This window comes from Tenebrio molitor, chromosome 4 (genome assembly GCF_963966145.1).
Source record: "Tenebrio molitor chromosome 4, icTenMoli1.1, whole genome shotgun sequence".
NCBI lineage: Eukaryota > Metazoa > Arthropoda > Insecta > Coleoptera > Tenebrionidae > Tenebrio > Tenebrio molitor.
Window position 1 is genome coordinate 24322323 of NC_091049.1, and position 19479 is coordinate 24341801.

At 35.4% G+C, this 19479-nt stretch overlaps 1 protein-coding gene across 1 annotated transcript; it reads right to left on the reverse strand.

Moving 5' to 3' along the window:
• Positions 1-448: 448 nt before the first annotated feature.
• Positions 449-17725, reverse strand: LOC138127824 (uncharacterized). Its single transcript, XM_069043895.1, has 7 exons — positions 17653-17725; positions 5386-5647; positions 5012-5299; positions 4648-4953; positions 3994-4275; positions 3399-3506; positions 449-743 (listed from the first exon to the last, which is right to left on the reverse strand). Exons 2-7 carry the CDS (start codon positions 5636-5638, stop codon positions 661-663), a joined length of 1320 nt encoding a protein of 439 aa, XP_068899996.1. The 5' UTR covers positions 5639-5647; positions 17653-17725; the 3' UTR covers positions 449-660.
• Positions 17726-19479: the final 1754 nt, after the last annotated feature.

Sequence of the window (19479 nt, forward strand, 5' to 3'; positions counted from 1 at the left end):
TCTTTTTGGTAAATTGACGGCACAAAGCACCAAACAAAGTGATTCCTTCAATTTTCTTGTAAACCATTAGCATTTGTATAAGGTAAGTGGGTTATTTTGCCTTCTTTTAACACGTACCACCTCAGGTTAAAATATCTGCACCACCTTCAAAATCAGGCTCTATTTCCTATAAATGGCAATTGCAAATGTCGCAAATAAAAATTCACAAATTTATGTTAATTGTATAAATACCAAAAGTACCATAAATAACATATCTTCGTTCGCAAACGCTTAAGCCAAAGATGGAATGGTTTTGTGATGACTTGAATCACAATGGATGATCCAATTTTTGTTTTAATGTTGTGCTGGAAGGACCAATCTTGAGAGATGAATGTGGTTGCGGTCACAATGCATGACCAGTTTTTGTGGTGGTCTGGTGGTTGACGTTCACAATGGATGACCAATTAAATACGTTGATTTTGTTTATTTAACTCAATACTTACTTTATTACTTAAATTACACAATTGTCAACGACAGTTTACAAAGTTTTAACAAGAATCTTCGCAAGAATTACAGACAAGAATCAAGAATTTTTGAATGTCATCGGCCGTATCATCCGCAACAGGAATATTCTTCTTAATTTCAATTTTCTGACTCCTCTACATCTTGCCGTTGTTGTGATTATTCTTTTAAAGGCATATCGCAAACCAGGATATATATTATAGCCAATATTATTACTGATATAACAAGTAATAACGGCATCACTAAAAAGTAATACATAGATGTTATAACCAAAATAAAAAATATTTCATGATCGTTCAAGCTAAGAATAACATATTGGTTGCTACACTTGCAATACTTAAATCAAAGTTTTGTAAAATCGTAACAAAATGAAGTCATTTATACAGTAATTTGCGGGCGTAAATAATGCCTTTTGCGCCCTAAGGCCTAAAAGAACAACAATTAATTTTAATTGCTATTTTATTTATTTTTTCTATAATTGATTCAAAAAATTGAAATTCACGCATTGTTATCGGTGCATGAAGTGGGTCATTTTTTACGTGTATTTTTTTTTTGCATTGTTAGTAAGATCGAAACCATAGAAACCATACAAAACAGTGTATGAAATGCGATTTCACGCACACGACTATTTCTGTTTTTCACTTCACGCACAGTTTTTTATTAGTTACCTAGCAACATGGTCACTGCATTGAAACTTCAGAGTTCCTTCAAAAATTTGCATTTATAATTTCAAATTTTTAACTATAGAAAAAATATTGTTTATATTTCGTGCGTGAAGATGTTTTTGTGCATTCAAAGGCTTATACTGCCTCGACCTTCGTCTCGGCGTAAAAGACCTTTTCATGCACAAAAAACACTCTCTTCACGCACTTAATATAAAAATAAGCTTTAAGGTGGATTTAAATGATTTATGATTTTACAAAAAATAATGTTTGCATTTCGGGCCTTGTGCTTATAATTCCGCCGCGGGCCAAAATCGCCTCCTTCACGCCCTTAATACAAAAATATCTATACTTTTTCCATTTCCAATTCATTTTATAACAATTTTCATAGTTATCATGGTAATCTTCCATGTTTGCAGTCATAAAATTTTGCTCAGCAAAATTGAGGTTAAGAAATTCTAAAGCCTATATTTTACGGGTCAGTTGATTGACAGAAGGTGCGCAAAATTTTTGGCCGCAATAGTACCATCGTAAAGAGCATTTTATTTTGATGTGAAAATATTCATACATTGAATTTTATACCATTGCACTTGACAATTTTCAAAATTGCGCGACTATGAATTGTCAAAGAAATGTCAACTCTATCCTACCCACACAGTTGCCACATAAATTTTCGTACATAGATGCCATACTTATTCACAATCATTTTGAATCACCCAATAGATTGTTTAACAAGTAAATCTTCACTTTTATTATCAGTTGAACATGCTATTTTTTTGTGTACTCAATGGAAAGGTTTGATTGAATAAATAATTTTTCATTCTCCCCCCTACGAAAGTGTAACTTTCTATTTTGATAAAGCAATCGAAAGCGAAAGTAAAACATGCTAGATCATCGGTTGCTAGGTATGAAAAACTTTCGGGCCGTGGACGACAGATAAGGAAAAATGTCAAAAACATCATTCGTTGCACACCATTTAATGAAATTTTCATAAGCTTGACTGTACATACTGGTCTTTGGATTTGTCTGGCAACACACTTCTGCACGCAATATATGCAGCTGCTTCAATGAAATTCATTTTAAACTGACCTGACCTGACCAAGTATTCACCGATATTTGATAAATGTCATAAAATAATGTTTTTGTATTGTTACTAAAGTAACGTTAACAACAAGCTTACCTTATACTATTTTTTTTTAATTACTGAATCATTGTATTTTATTAAAAATGGTGAGGGTAGCATCAAAAGTTTAATACATTACACGCTGCGAAAGCTCTTTTAGGTGCTTGGAATTTTTAAATCACCTCGGCTATGCTTACGCTTCGCCTCGGCAATTTAAAAACACCTCGCACCTAAAAGTAACGTAATGTAAATAAATAAAAAAAAATAAATCAAAGTTGTGTTTTGCAATAAGACATGCGTAGTTACAGAGCGCCCAGAAATGTGGTAGCAACTTTTACACAAAGTGTCACGAAAGGGCACTTTCGAAAAGTCAAATTTGTTCAATCGTGCAACATTCAATTTTTGAATTTTTTCAAAAGAATATGTTAAGGAGGTTTTCCGAACAATTTTTACCCCCGATTTGTGCACTAAAATTTGTCGAGATGTTGCTCGAAGGGTTCAGTTATGCATTGAGCTTAATGGTGGTCAATTTGAACATTTTCAATAAAATTTAAATTTGAATGTTTTACGTTTGACAATTCTTGACATTTATTTATTTCAATTTAGATAGCGGCGTTGCCATGCATAAAAAAGTTCTATGTAAAAAAGTGTCATCTTGCGGAACCAATCGAAAAACTTGCTACCACATTTCTGGGCGCTCTGTACAAGTAAACAAACAAAATAATTGTGAAAAATGTGCATCTGTCAGCAGCAGCACATGAAGCGATTTTAAATTTACTACCTACGACGTCGAAAGACAAGTATGTATGTGTATCAAATGTTACGAGATGTTTTTCAGTTGGAGAGCTCAAAAAAGTTTGAAAACTGTGATTGATAATATTATATTGGCATTATGTTTTTTTGGAAAAGGTAATAATTGCATCAATTGTAATAGTATATTATGAAACAAGATTTATAAACGGCACTTTAGACACGAGTAGGTGCACGAAATAGATAAGTTAGAAAATTGCTAAATATCATTAATTCACACTACAACTGGACTACTTTATCTGTCAACAATCAATGTCTTTATGCAACTTTATCAGGAACTAATTTTGAAAAACCATACTTACCAGTATGTTCTATTTTAAATCCACATTTTCCATTAATTGGGTTGCAAGTTATACATCCAGAACTACAAACGTTGCTGCAATCAGCACCCCATTTGCCTATTCTGCATCCTATAAAATTAAATTGCATTATTGTCATGTAAATTGAAAAATATATAAACACAAAGAATACTAAGTGTAAGAAGATATGCAGTAACCGTTTACTTTTAAATTGGAACTAAGTATTGGTTAAAGGAAGCAGGGTAGAGTCTGTTTTCAAATTTCCAAATTGTTTTAATAGTTATTTATTATACAAACGATCTTTGAGAGAGTTTTTTAGCATCGAGACGCTAAGTAATTACGGTTGAGAAGATAATTAAATTTTGTCGTCGTGTATAATATTGTAAATCATTACTAATCGTGTCAGATTTTAAAATCTCGTTAGTATGAGCGTTGCTAGGGTATTAAAAAAAATTATGTAATTACTTTATCTACCCTTGCAGTTAAAATAGCACTTTATCTACCCTTGCGGTTAAAATGCTACTTGACCTTTTCATTTGAATAGATAAAAGCACACTTTAACATCTGCTATAGAAAAAAATAATTTTTTAGGTCTTACCTTTGTCACACAAAGTTGCGGTTATATTTGCAGAAATAAAGCCCCAAGCGCACTTCCACTTGTTACCTTCACAGATTATATGTTCTTGACAATACGTGTATTTTGGTCCTAATATAGTTTCGCAGTTTATGTCACATTTTTCTCCTAATTTGCCTGGATCACATTGAATAGTGTAGTTAATACCTTCAATGTTCTTTTTTAGTTGCATTTCCTGTTGATTATTTAAAATTTCACAAGTGTGCTTAGTTTCCTCTTCACCAGAAATAATTTTCTTGTAAATTACTGTACAAAAATATTAAAATTATTAGGTGCCATTTATTCACAGTAACCATTATTTTTACATTTAACAACGTCAACAGTTGTTACTTATTACACATACACAAATTTAAAGACAATCAAGCGTGTTTAAATTGTGTACTTATTGGGAAAAATATTAAACATGCTTAATTTAAAGAACATCATGAAGGAGAATGTAAGAAAAATTTATCGAAAATTAAAAATAAAATAAAGTTCGTAAAGTCTCTTTTGCCTACTGAAGAGTAAGTTTTCTTAATTTTTTTCATACAAAGTCTTATCTTAACTTAAAAACTCATTGTTTATTATAAATTCTGATTAGATTTTAATGAGAAAAAATGTAAGTTGAAAGTTACCTACCATTATTGTTTTTAATAACGGGACAATCTCTAATATCGATTTCCCACTCCCCAGAATCGATACTGTCTGTTCTTGTTTTAACGAAACTAATTCTCGTTTCACCTTCGACTTCCAACTGGTAAGATTGCCAAGAATTAAAAAAATCTCCCTTTTTATTATTTGACTGAAAAGTGCGACCCAGTTCAGGAATGGTTAAAATACATTCTCTGCACAAGGCTACATAAAACATGATACAAGTTTGTTCAGTTGGCAGTTTTAAAGTGGTTGCTTTCCCAGTTGTTATTTTATCTGACCACATAAAGTCATCTAAAAATTAACTCATTGAATTGATCTGTATTTATTGTAACAAGTGTTGAACACTCACACTGGTGAATTTTCCAATATGTTTCATTCATACTCTTGAAAACAATTTCTGTTGGTTTAAAGTCAATTATTTTTTTAAAAACGACATCATTTTTTATGTGAATTACAGTGTTATTATATAAAATGATTGTAAGATGGGTCCATCTGTCATTGGATAACGGCAACTTCATGTAATCAAGATATTCTTCATCATTTACAAAGATTTCAATTTCAACTGATGAGTATACTGATAAGGAGATGGACATTGCGTTATCAAATCGCAAATAGTTTGTCCTATTAGTTTTAAAATCTGAAAATTTTAAGATATTGTAAAGTGTGGTAATCTTTAATATCACAGAAATAAATAAAGTAATAAAAAAAGAAACTAGTGCTCACCTTCCCATCTTTTATCACTCACAGCAGCTTCAGTAAACTGGTTTGAGTTCTTGATCTTCCAATCATCATCATTCCAAGTGTCCATTTTCAAATATTTAGGAAGATCTTTAGATTCTTCAATGATTGGAGGGGACAGATAAACTGGTTGATTACGTTTCGTTGCGCAATAAACTTCTTTCCCTTTTTGCAGGGTGATTACCTCTCCTCCTGCATATTGCATTAAGATAAAGGAAAAGCACACCAAAGGGGTCATCGTGATAAACTGAAAAAAAGTAAATCCTGAAATACCTACTCGTATTATATAGTACTGGTACTTCGCTAAGACACATCGATAGTTTTACTTCTGATAGACCTCGTTTACTTCAACTTTCTCTTGTTAACACGTTAAAGGTCAAGCAATCATTAATGCGTATGTTTAATCTTGGAACAAATATCATTAATAATTAAGTATTGAATTGGAAACTACCAATAAAATTTGTGTGAATAACCTAAATAAAAATAATAAATGTGAATTCAATGGGGGAACCACCAGCAAATATTGTGAGAGTACCCGAACAAAAATATCTACAGTAGGTAACTTCTATTGGCGTGGTGTCACGCAACTGTCAGAGAATGTAGGATACAACATTACAGTTAACATACAGCTGAACGCAAGTCATAATAAATAATAAATAATAAAATAAGCTAATAAAATAGGCAAAAATGAATAGGGAATTTTACCTATTTTTGATTTTTTATAAAAACAGTTTAAAATTTGTAATGAAATGTGTTAGAAATATATAAATATACATATTAAATGTAATGTTTCAAGTACCTGCAACATTTTAAATTTATCTAGTGTTTTTAAGAATACGTGGAAGGATTGGGGCAATTACTTTGCTTTTCAAGAAAAATTGTGGAATTCCCTATTCATTTTTGCCTAGTTTATATTACACATGTCCTTAAAAAAATATATATTTTAATGATGCACCCAAGTTGTCACTTAAAAAAATCAATTTGGTCTAGTATTTCAATCATGAGAAAATAAACGGTAATTGTTCATTTCAACTACTTCTGGAATTTTCGGGTTTTTTCTGGCTAGACAGCCTCAGGGCGTCCTCCTAGATCGTGTCCCACCATTTAAACCTTGTGCAAATGCCTTTTTTTTCTCTCTTGTTGTGTTTCAAGATCGCGTCAAGGTCGCGCCAAGTCTTAGTATAACTAAAGGGTAAGGAACATTTTCACTTGCATAAGGTTTGACTGGTGGGAAACGATCTAGGAGGACGTCCTGAGGCTGTCTAGCCAGAAAAAAAGAGAAAATTCCAGAAGTAGTTAAAGTGAACAATTACCAAATAAACAATTAAAACTAATTTTAATAAGAGATTTTCAACAGCGGCAAAGTAAGAATCTGAAGAGTCATTCTTACTCAAAGTGTTTTAGCAGAGCACGTACATAAAAGCACGACCTTCTAAATCAGGGTCAGGGATGGGCAACCCCCGGCCCGTGGGCCGGATCCGGCCCTGAAACACATCTCGAGTGGCCCGCGCCAAAAAAATCTGTTCGAGTCTGAGTAGGTAGACTTAGAACTTTTTGTAAAGACGTCATGTCGTCATCGACGCAGGAACCAATTTGTGTAAATTTCAGAATGCGCATGTGCAGCTGTCGATCATTAACAGATTTTTCCATTGGCGTCGTATTATCTGCAACTTTTCCGATTTCCGGTGTCTTTTATGCTATCTGAGTGATTGGAGTTTGTTTTTACAACTACTCTCTTTGTGGAAATTGAAGGCCGTAAGTATTGCTATCTTTACGTATTGTATGATTAGCATTATTTGTGAAAACAAATTTAAATTGATTTATAGGCTACGCCACTGGCGAGGATACATAAATGACGTCATAACAATCCTCGCACAACTGAGATGACGACATGGCTTCTTTACAAAAAGTTCTAAATCTAGTCATGTACGTATAATTCATTAAAATAAAGGAGTTGGAGATCGATCAAATTTCCGAGAGGAGAATGTGTTTAAAAACAATTCTTGGAAATAACTTGCATTGTTTTTCAAGAATTACGGGGAAAGAAACAATGCCCACCCCACCAGTCTGTTGAGAAGAGCGCTATAGCTAACATCTCTAAGAGAAGTTGTTTAAATAAATAATAAACCAATAAATAGTTCATTATTATTCATTTGAGGAATAGTAGTTCGCAAAGTTGATAGTGAGTGCCGTATATTTCAAGAAAGGTGGACTGAACAATATTTTTTTATTAACAATAACAACAATCCGTTGTGTTTAATTTGCAATGAAACAGTGTCGGTGTTAAAAGAATACAATTTAAAGAGACATTACAATTCCAAGCATCAGAAATGTGACCGTTTTGAGGGGCAGTTAAGAAAAGACAAAATTAATAATTTTTAAAAAAGTCTCGGGAGCCAACAATAGTTATTTGGATCACAAGTCCAGAAAATGCTATTTTGCGAGTGTGAGTGATATATTGCGTAGCCGAGGCGGTTTAGCCGAGGCGAGCAACACGAGCACTCGCAAAACATTTTCTGGACGTGTATCCACAAAATTTTTCATGCCAACAAATTTAAATCATTTTTAAAAAGTAAAAACTTTGTTTCACAAGTGGAATCGAACCCGCGACCCTCGCGTCCCTGCGCCGAAACGGAGTCTGTTCAATGCTGCCTGCCCATTCTCTAGCAAGGTCACTTTTGTAAGTACTAGGCCAGGAATTTTACGTTCCCGGCGGATTTTGAATCATGCAAAACCGTCGATAACGGCCGGCGGTATGAAAATGTTATTCCGTAAATGTAGTAGTGAAGTGGATGACATCGTTCGAGCAAATTTTATTGTTTGCGAAAAAATGGCCAAACATTCGAAATGAAATCATATTCTGAAGGAGAATTTGTTAAAGACTGCATGGTTGACGTTTCCAATAGTTATTTGGATCACAAGTCCAGAAAATGATATTTTAGAGTGTGAGTGATATTGCGTAGCCGAGGCGGTTTAGCCGAGGCGAAGCTACATGAGCACTCGCAAAACATTTTCTGGACGTGTAATCCACAAAATTTTTCATGCCGACAAATTTAAATCATTTTTAAAAAGTAAAAAATTTGTTTCACAAGCGGAATCGAACCCGCGACCCTCGCGTCCCTGAGCCGAAACGGAGTTCGTTGGCTATATTCAATGCTGCCTGCCCATTCGCTAGCGAAGTTTTAGTCAAGGTCACTTTTATAAGTACTAGGCCGGGAATTTTACGTTCCCGGCGGATTTTGAATCATGCAAAACCGGCATGAAAAATATTATGTTGTGATAAAACAAGTAAGTTTGAACAAATTAGTTTATCACGGTGCTAGACGTATAGATTTAATTGCTGATGATTTAAAATTAAATCTTACTGATGTAACAAAACAATTCGAATGTTTTTCTATTGCTCTGGATGAAAGTACAGACAGCTCAGAGACTGCACAACTAGCAATATTTATTCGTGGAGTTGATACTAATTTTAACTATGTTGAAGAGTTACTTTCATTACAATGAGTGGCGTAGCAACAGATGAAGTTCCGTCAATGGTTGGCTCAAAATCAGGAGTTGTCGCCAAAATACAGTCCGAATTATTCTTAAGAAATATCAGAAATGAAAACTTCCTTGTGTTCCACTGTATTTTGCATCAACAGAACTTGTGTGCAAAATCTGTTAAATTTAAAGAAATTATGAAGGCAGTTGTTTCTTGTGTTAACTACAATGTGAACATAAAGTTTGGAACAAAATTCATAGTAGCGTTATGTGATATTTTTTGGAAAAACACTCGGACAGGTCAACATTATGTTGAAAAATGACGTCATTGGTTTTTGCGCAATGACGTCATCACCATTTTTTTTAAATGGCTTCGAAATATTTTATAATAAAATAATTGTGGGGAAATTTGTGTTTGAATCCGTTCCTCCATGCGTTTTGACACTACTTTGTCTCCGAATTTGTGTTACGACTACTGAATATTACCTAATAGGCCTTAAAATGAAACATGATCATCACTATAAAGGTGACTATCGACGAAAAATAAACACAACGTAAAAAAAAAAGTGTACAAAATTTCATCAAGATCGGAGTAAAACCACCATCGAACTAATATAGATGGAAGGAGTGTTACCGTATAAACTCAATGCATATGAGCGCAGCCAACTTAAGAGAGAGATACATATATAAATTCAAAACGAGAAAGACAAGGAGAAGTAGTAGGGATCACGTGACGGGTGGCAAGAACACGTTGTTCAAATAGAGAGAAATGTGAATTATATCAACTTTTGGGAAATAAAACACATATTTTATGGCATTTATTTGTCATTATTACATATCAAAAAATTTCATCTGAGTTTTATACAGGGTTATTCTAAATGATTGTAGTCGAAGTAGGTCATGCCCATGTTATTACATTTTTGCCGCTTTCATGTGAACTGTCAGTTTTGTCGTTGTCACTGTCATTTTTTGGGTGAAAAGTGCGGTGATGAGATTTTTATTTATTTTCGTTAAGTTAACCATTGAATCCAGACATATTGAGTTGTTTTGCACCCAATTTAACTCACGTATGTACTCACTTATTCACATCATTTTGATGTTTTTTTTTATGTGAAGCGGCAACCATAATTTTTACATTCAGTTTTCACGCCTACTTCGACTACAATCATTTAGAATAACCCTGTAAAAGTTTAATTCTGAGAAAATAACGTTATTAGGTACAGTAAATAATTTTAAAACGAATTTCTGCAGACCATACATACTACAGACATATCTAAACTAAAAATTACAAAATAAAAAATATAACATTATAACAAAATAAATATACCTGAATCGTAATCGCTGTTTTTAACACTAAAATGTGTGCAATATCGTAGCTTAGCAGTAGGTAGTCATTAAAATATCAGGTAAAAATGTAAAAAAAATCAACCTTTTTTATAAAAGATATGGACCTATTTGTTACACTAAATATGGCAACATTTAAAAACATTCTATGTATCCCAATATTCCGCAAATATTTCATTTTTGTTGTATCCATGGAAATGAGAGAAAAATCAAAGCCATGTTGTCGTACGCTATTTGAGGTAAAACGAACATAAAATTACTATCTGGAAATGTTGGAAGTAATGAAGAAAACAATTGCAAACCTGGTCACAGTCGTTCAGAATTATTATGCCACACATGCTAATAAAAGATAAATAGTCAAAATCTTTTTTAATATTTAAAATAAATGAGATCAAAGTTACACCTTTTGAGCCCCCATATCTTCGCGCGTGCTTTAAAGGCTTCTTCATAAACTGGTAAAGTTTGTCCAGCGAGAGATTGGTTGACATAAAAAGCACTAAATTCTACGTAGAGGATGAGGAAGTAGTACCTAGCGTACGTAAAATTTGAAATAAATCCTTCAAGCAGTAACATTTTTGCCCTGAAATGATGCTTTAATTAATGCATTCTAGTGCATTTTGTAATCTTCGATTAATTTAATACAATTTAAAATCTCCCAATCTCTCGCTGGACAAAGTATACCTACCTATCATAATACAAATACTATAATTACATTTTTTACGTCAAATTTTACTTAACAATTTTTCCTACCTACTGACCCTTAAAAATAATTAATTTGGTAAACATCTGTCTCACATGCTCCTTTGTTTCGTTGATAGATTTATTTCTGTGGTGTAGCCTTACGTTAAAATAAGTTTTCAAAATATTGTAAACAAATTGAATAAGATGGTTGTTAAGCGGATCCTGATCCAGTATATGTTCGTCTAAATTTTTAAAAATTGTATTAAAATCTATCTGGCGTACTGTTTGCAAAATAAGTCGATTAATTACATTACCAGTTTTTAAATTAGAAAAAGTCTTAAAAACACCTTCCGCTATTTTACAGATTTTGACAACATCCGATGAGGGTTTTTTTAAACCACCTTTATTTTTTCGTGTTAATAAGGCAGACAATGAATTATCGGCCGTTAAAGATGAGCAGCAAATGCTGCAGTTGAAAGAATTTAATAATTTTTTGCATACAAAACCAGCAATGTATTCAATAACATCACTGGTAAACTTATCAAAATTATAAGGCACATCTACGACATCTTTATCATACTCTTCATCACAGCAGAGTAAATCTAATTGATTACCAGCAGAGCGTCGTGTACTAGTAACTTTTAGGATACTGGTGTCGTCTTGGGCGAGACAGTTAGCCGCTTCTGAACTTTTCAATTCTACATGAATCAAAAGTTTTTTATATGCCGATTCAAACTGAATGGCAGTTGGGTTGTTATTAAATCCACCTCTGGAACGAATATTAGAAAAAAACATTTCTAGGTGATCTTGGGATAATTTATACGTGAGTAAATAGTTCAGATTATTTTGTTTCAATATTTGATCATTCAATATTCCCTGGATACTTATCATATTTACCAGAAATCCAATAAGACCAGTTTTTCTTCGTGAATTTAAAATAAGTTCCCCATCACTGTTTTTTAGCCTATAAATATATTCCCGCGCTTGGTCGAAATATGTATCTATAAATTCTTTACTACATTGTGAAACAGGTCTTTTAAAAGGACTTTTACTCAAACTGTTACGGGTATTCATAATATCGAAAACATTATTTATAATACGACAGAAAATGGCAGTACCATGCGCTCCTTGAAACTGTGGCAGCTGAAGATCCTCGCAACAGTAGAGAAGTGCATCTGCTACACTATCACTTAAGGTCTGAACTGCTAACTTAACTTTCATTTTCTCTTTCTGGTAATTGATATGCCTATTTCTCAGTTTAGACGCTGCTTGCAGACCATATTGTTCTTGAAGTGCTACCAAAGATTTGAAGAAATTCCAGTTGATAATATTGCCATCCTTGTCATATAAAACCCCCCAATCTCCCAACAAATTTCTAAGTAATTTCACCATATGACAAGGATCTAATATAATATAAACAGGACAATTTGTCACAGGATGTGGAAAGTTGGTTTTTAACTTTTGAAAATTGGAAAAATCGGCGCCTAGAACATGTGCCATTGATAAATTAGCTGCGGCTCCGTCAAAAGTAAGTGATGCAATTTCTACTCCAACTTTATGAAGCATTAAAAGACAGCCTTTTACTAAATTGGCTTTATCTTCTGCTCCTAGACCATTAATTAAAAAATATCCTATTGGCAACTTCCATCTGGAATTTAGAGCTACTAACAGAAATACTAATGCATCTTTTGCTTCCGGCAAAGAATCACTTTCCATGTCATATCCATAGTTCACGTATCCTATTTGTCGCTTTCCATTCCAGTGAATATGCTTTCGGATAGACATTTCGTCCATCATTAAACTGCATACTAAACGTTTCCCATCCTTTTCCATTTCCTTCACTTTAAGTTCAACGGCTCTTAGTGATTCTTTGGTGTAACCAGGCGACCCATCAACCGCCTCATACCACTTCAATAACGTCTTCGGATGTGGGAGACATTTAGAAAATTGGCTCCTGACATAATTGTAGGCAGAGCCTGAGTAAAAATTAAGCGTGAGAGCAAATGTTCTCAACTCTTCGGAGTATTTTTTGTTTGTGTCGATTTTCAACTGCTTCAACATCAACTGCTTTAACGCCTCCGGGGTGGACGCCTGTGAGGTATCTTTTATTAGAAAAATACATGATACATGTGACACTGAAACCCCGTAATCTGAAAAATTAATGAGCTTTCTTCTGCTCAAAATTTTAAATAATTACATGCAAAATTAAACACAATGGTTATAACGTCAGATCGAAAAGATTTCTCATCAATTGTTTGCCACATTTGTCATCTGCAGCTCCAATCATTAAAGACATAAAACATAAACTAGGCAAAAATGAATAGGCAATTTTTCCTTTTTAAATTTTTTATAAATACCGTTTAAAATTTGTAATGAAATGTGTTACAAAGAGGAGTATATTAATATACACATTAAATGTAATGTTTCAAGTACTTGTAATATTTTAAATTTATCTAGTGTTTAAGAATACGTGGGAGGATTGGGGCAATTATTTTGCTTTCCAAGAAAAATTGTGGAATTCCCTATTCATTTTTGCCTAGTTTATTATTGTAAATTACTCTGGAGAGAAAATTTTTTGATCACACGTCATGCACTTATGAAGCTATATTACCAACAGCCTAAAGCGTTAAGAGATGCCACTCTGAAGGAAATACGTACCAACAGACAAATACAGCAGCCATATAAAAAAATCTAGTACTAATAATAAGCTCAATTAATTTTTACCTCCAATATGCTGTAACAATCTTGTGATACTTTTTTAGACTCTTTTAAATGAATAATTAAATCTTTTAATTTTCTAACAGTTTTCAAAAGTCGTTGTTGCCTATTTCTGAGAGTCTTGATTACTTTTTTATGCTTGCTGATTTGTCGGTTTGCCACTCGCCACAAAGTTTTAGCTTCCTCAGATTTTAAATTTGCATATTTAAAATCTCCAAAGAACATTGGAATACGCGAATTTCTGAAATACGTCGGTTATATTTTGGTTAAATAAACTATAAAAATTCAAACCGTCCAAGTTTTTCTCTTGTACATGGGATTTTAGCAATATTGGAAGGAACAGCCATATCAGAAGAAAGAATTTCGCTTTCAGCAACATCTGTTAAAGACAGGGTTGAAGAACTAAAAATTTTAAACAAATGTAGTTGATGCTTTCAAGTTTTAAATATCCACCTTGTTGAAGGAATACTCGTTTTAATTTTCTTTGACAAAAGTGGGGAAGGCGATTGTGTCAGGTTGCATCTTGATGATCTTTTTTTTAGGTTTTATTAGATGAGGCGGAAAATTAAAAACAGTTGGAATAGCGTCTTTTTTAAGTTTTATCTGTCCAAAATGCCTGATGTAATCGCCTTCAAGAAAGTGTTTACTGCAAATACGAGTATTAGCAGTGGGATGAAAATTTTCTCGTTTGGTTGCAATGATCCACTTTCTTTTGGTAATTTCATCACTTGGAAATCTATAAACATAGTGTTGAAGAAGTTCAAATTATCAAATATAATCCTCACGAGTGAAACGAAACACCACTGCCTTTTTTGGCACGTTCAGTGCACTCAATCGCACAACAGGATTTTACCATTTTGTTACCTTACCTTACCTACAATAAACTTTTACCTGTTACGAAGCTAATGATTTATAACAACAATCAAACCATTTTACTTACCTACTATTACCATTCAATTTAAACTAAACAATACCACACAGCACCACACAACAACTGAAATGTTTTCACTGTCTTAACGAAATCGTTTTTAAAAGTAAGTCTTCTGACGATTACAAGTCAAACTTATTGGCACAATATATACACGTGAATTTAGGCAAATAACTAAACTAAAATATCATTTTATTTAGCGAAAAGCAACAGTAAAACGAGTAAAATAAACACTGAAATGTACTGAACAGGGCACCACAATTCAATGTTTTGCCACCTGTCAGCTGATTTACTCGCTATCTCGCTCGCTCTGCGTTGGCTGCCATTGTCTCTTTCTACACTCCTTCCATTTAGATATTAGTTCGATGAAAACCACAGATTACTTATACCAGATCGGACACTCTTGTCGGAACCTTTGATGAATTGCATTCGCCGTCAATGACCTTCACTAGCGTGGCCCTTTAAATGGGTTACTGCTGCTGTTGGCATATTGAACAATATGTCAGCGATACAGTGTTGCAATGGTCGCAGATTTAAAATAAAAAAATGGAAAAAAAATCCTGAAGTCTAATTCCACAGGTTTATTCGAAACGTCGCGTCGGAGTGTTAAAAGACAGGTTTAAAAATATTTTTTAATCAAAATATGCTTAGACAATAGCGAGAGAAAGTCCTCCCTCCTTAACATTTTAAACTTATATACTACCCCCATTCCCAATATTTCACCCCCGTGGCCACGTACACAAAAATGTTACCAGGCCAGGGAGATGACCATTATTTATGGTCATAACAACTATCACACCACCGTGTTTTCCACCACGTGGGCCGGAAGGGGTGAGGTATTTTCGCATCATCTTCCACGTGGACATCCACGTCGACTTGACGACGACGAATCGTATTGCATTAGTCCAAGATTTTCTTACAGATATTATGCTAAACAAAAGTGCGAATACTGCGATAAAGCAAGGACAGATCGAAATTGTCGTCAGACGCCGACGGTTTTTCTCGCTACGGATTTTCACATAGCACATGATCCGAACATGCACGATGTACTCGTATATTATTTTGGGACAAGCGGTAGTGCTGCGCATGCCTACGGGACTTTTAAATTGGTTAATATTCTATCCTTTATTAATTTCTTCTCTCTCGAGTGTCCGATCTGGTATAAGTAATCTGTGGTAAAACTGTAGATTTGCATACAAAATATACAAACAGACATTCAGTTTTATATATATATATATATATATAGATAGATAGATGTGATGCTTTAATACAAGAGCAAAATTGTCGTCTTTATTATTTGACTAAAACGAAGTTTTTTGAAATAAATCGTATTTATTTTTTTATTTAAAGTAAAAAAATAAAATACGATTTATTTCAAAAAAGGTAAAATTCACTTTTGTTAACATTGAATAAGTATGTTTAAGTTTTTTTAATTTCCCGGTTTTTCTCACTAGTTCTAGTTCTGAACGGGTAAGGGCGCCTATCGCCAGTAAATTACATGTGTCTTGCCTCTCTCGTTTACTATTTCTCTCTGCCCATCCCGATCGCGCTTCCAGCAGCAGCTCCGACCCTGCTTCCGAACCCGCGTCCGAATCTGACTCCAACCCCGACTTCCGGCCCGTTCATTTCCCTAGTGAGTGAACCAGGCCTTCCAGCTTCGCTAGCGCCAAACGACTTACAAGTGCATAATGGTATTTTATTTGGAATCGTATTGTAATATGCACATTCCTAACCTTATACGAGGGCGTAGGTACTTACTGAAATTCAAAAACAGTAGAAATGAAACTGCATCAAATTAATAAATACGTTTTTTCGCTCGCAAGTGTGTAGGATCACGAAAAACTAAATGCGAATCGGAATTTCGTCGTGGAACTTGTACATTTCGAAGTAAAACGACGCAAGAATTACAGAATTCCAGGTTCCAAGACGATAACTTTCCTCTAAATACGTTTCTTTCGCTCGCAAGTGTGTAACGAAGTTACTGGAAAACCGCTCCCGGTGGCGGAAAAATTCCGTTCTTTCTTCATGAAAAATTAGCGCGAAACCGACTGCACCGACCGTGTCCGTCACATCCGCCCCGGAACCCGTATCTCCTCCGGAAGTCCGGATACTGATACCCGGACTCCGCATTGAACCGAGCTCTCCCACCGCCACAGTTCACGAATCAGCGGCCGCGCGACGCCCCACCATCGCGCCACCGAGCTAACAAAAGCAACGTGCACAGCCGTCCACGCAGCCGTCAGAGAAACATTCCCATCTCGACTGCGTTGCTAGCACTAGCTTCGACCCGGCTCCCGAACACGCTTCCGAATCCAACTCCGACCCCCGACTTCCGGCCGGTTCGCTCCCCTAGTGAGTGAACCAGGTCATCCCGCGCATCCCCTGTTACCGGCCCGTTCGCTCCCCTAGTGAGCGAACCAGGCCTTCCCTACTCCCCCCCGCTGTACCCCCCCCCCAACCTCGGTGCACCGCGATTCGATCTCTCTCTCTACGACGCCAAGAGAAAGTGGTGTTCCAGGGCCGACTGACGTAAGTACAAAAACCCCCATTGTCTACCTCGCCGCCGTGGACGTTCCCCCCCTGCCGAGGACATCCCCCATGTCACGGCCACCATCCCCGGAGGATTTCGCTTCAACCAGTTAGTCCCTTGTAAATATTATAAATAAAGGTTTTGCGACAATTGCTTGTTTACTTCCCCCTTCCCCCTTCCCCGCACCCTGACAGCTGACCCCTGGACGCCGTAACTCCGCAGAGCTACCCCGGCCGTGTGGCGTCCCACCACAGCCGAAAAAAGGAACTGGCGCTCGAGGCATACCGCGACCGACCGGCGTCAAATCAAACCCGGTGACGTCACCACCGGAAGTGAACGTCACAGTTTATTTGCTAAAAATGTGATGATTCCGAATAAAATAGTTTGCTCAAATGAACAGGCCGGAGAGAGCCAAGAGTCTCGACTATGTAGAAGTTCGTGCACAAAAGTAACCTAGTACCCATATTAAAATATACAGGAATTTACAAAAAAAGCACACTAAATAATCAAAACCTCGGTACACTGGAGATACCAAGTTGGTGCCGCTTTTACACAAATATGCACTTACAAAATTCTACTTTAGTCACAGGTCTGAGCACAACGTACTAACTGAAAATTTCTAATACTAGTGTTGCTTTATATATATTTATATATATTTGTTATCTATCCCTAATTCTTGTGGATTATTTTATAATCATGAGAATAGATGTTTTTAATTTTTTAATAAGCCAGAAACTGGATTCAACAAATAGTATTCTGGCGGAAAAACTGTAATGGTCACGAAAGGGCATTTCTGTTCGAAGATTAGGAAGTGAGCAATTGTTTAACAAGATTTGACGTATTAAATTTGCCAACAATATAATAATTTATTTCATAGTTTCTTTTGTAGCATTATAAAACACCACGAGAGGTTCTACAAGCGCTTGCGTCGGGACTGTACCATCGCTACTCGACCAACCGGAGTTAGCATAGGAGCATTAAAAAAACGCAACGGCGACGACGACGTCTCGTCCCGACGCGACGCACCCACCTTCCGTGACATTTTGGGTAGCTCGCTTCATTCCGGTTGATTGCGGTCAACAAATTCAAATTTGCGGTTACACTGTGCCAGCCACGGGGCGGCTGGAGGAACACGTTTTTGCCCCACCATGTAAGACTAAAGCCTGGATTATAGTGAACATAATAGAACCGTAGCCGGATCCGCTTTCCGTACCGTAAAGTTAAACTCTGTGTCAGGCAATGAAAGCTATTATAGTGACCGCAGACCGTGCCGCATCGTATTGTTACCGTACGAAATTTCGCCAAATTTTGAACGCAACAGAACCGTAGCCGCATCCGCTTTCCGTACCGTAAAGTTAAACTCAGTGCCAGGCAATGAAAGCTATTATAGTGGCCGCAGACCGTGCCGCATCGTATTGTTACCGTATGAAAGTTCGCCAACATTTATCTTATATGGGACGGGTACCTACGAAAATGGCCTTGAGCTGTAACAAATAGCCAATCAGAATGCAGAATGTGAGAGTGGAGTGGCAGTGCCTATGGCATATAATGAGTAATCTGTCCTATGGTGCCGACAGCACAGCCCACAGCCCGACAGTTGTTAAAGAAACAAAGGGTAAACTGTTTGACATCGGAAATTCCAGTGAAAATTTCTAACCTAGTAACCAGTAACCTATACCTATTAGTTATTTATTTAACGAGTTCGTGTGTAATTTTGGCTTTTTTTGGCATGAGTTTAAAACTCGAGTGAAACGAGAGTTTTAAAGGTCCACGAGTGCCATAAAAAGCCAAAATTACACAAGAACGAGTTTAATACAACGTTTTTTTGTTCGACGAGCCCCTTAAAGGTTCCATATCGCTAAAAATCTTTAAAATTAGCTTGACGTTTTGTTTTGACAAGTTGTCAAATTTATCAAAATCCGTTCACACAGAAGAAAATTCTCAAATTCTGAGAGTGTCGAACAAAAATAGTAGTTTATTTAATGAGTTCGCGCGTAAATTGGGCCAAAAAAGGCCCAATTTATACACGAACGAGTTGCATACAACGTTTTTTGGTTCGACGAGCCTCTTAAAAGCCCCAAATCGCTTAAAATCTTTAAAATTAGCTTGACGTTTCGTTTTGACAAGTTGTGACATTTATCAAAATCCATTCACAAAGGAGAAAATTCTCAAATTCTGACAGTGTTGAACCAAAAAATAATTTTATTGCCACGAGGTATATTTGTGGCTATAACAAATAACTAAAAAAGCAGGTTACTTTAATTTAACATGAGTCGTGGTAAAATTGTGGCAATATTGTTAGAATCTATTATCTTATATTATTTACGTCTTTTTTTAACTTTTATAGAACAACCAAACCTGGGCGCATTGATTAATCTAGTTGCGCTCGTTCCGA

What these genes read in the sequence shown, in the direction of transcription:
- LOC138127824 (XM_069043895.1), bottom strand. Translation starts at nt 5,638, where the DNA reads ATGACCCCTTTGGTGTGCTTTTCCTTTATCTTAATGCAATATGCAGGA. An exon ending in CGTTATTAAAAACAATAATG is followed by an intron (nt 4,276 to 4,647) that starts GTAGGTAACTTT and finishes ATTTTTGTACAG; the next exon opens with TAATTTACAAGAAAATTATT. An exon ending in ATTTAAAATAGAACATACTG is followed by an intron (nt 744 to 3,398) that starts GTAAGTATGGTT and finishes ATTACTTTTTAG; the next exon opens with TGATGCCGTTATTACTTGTT.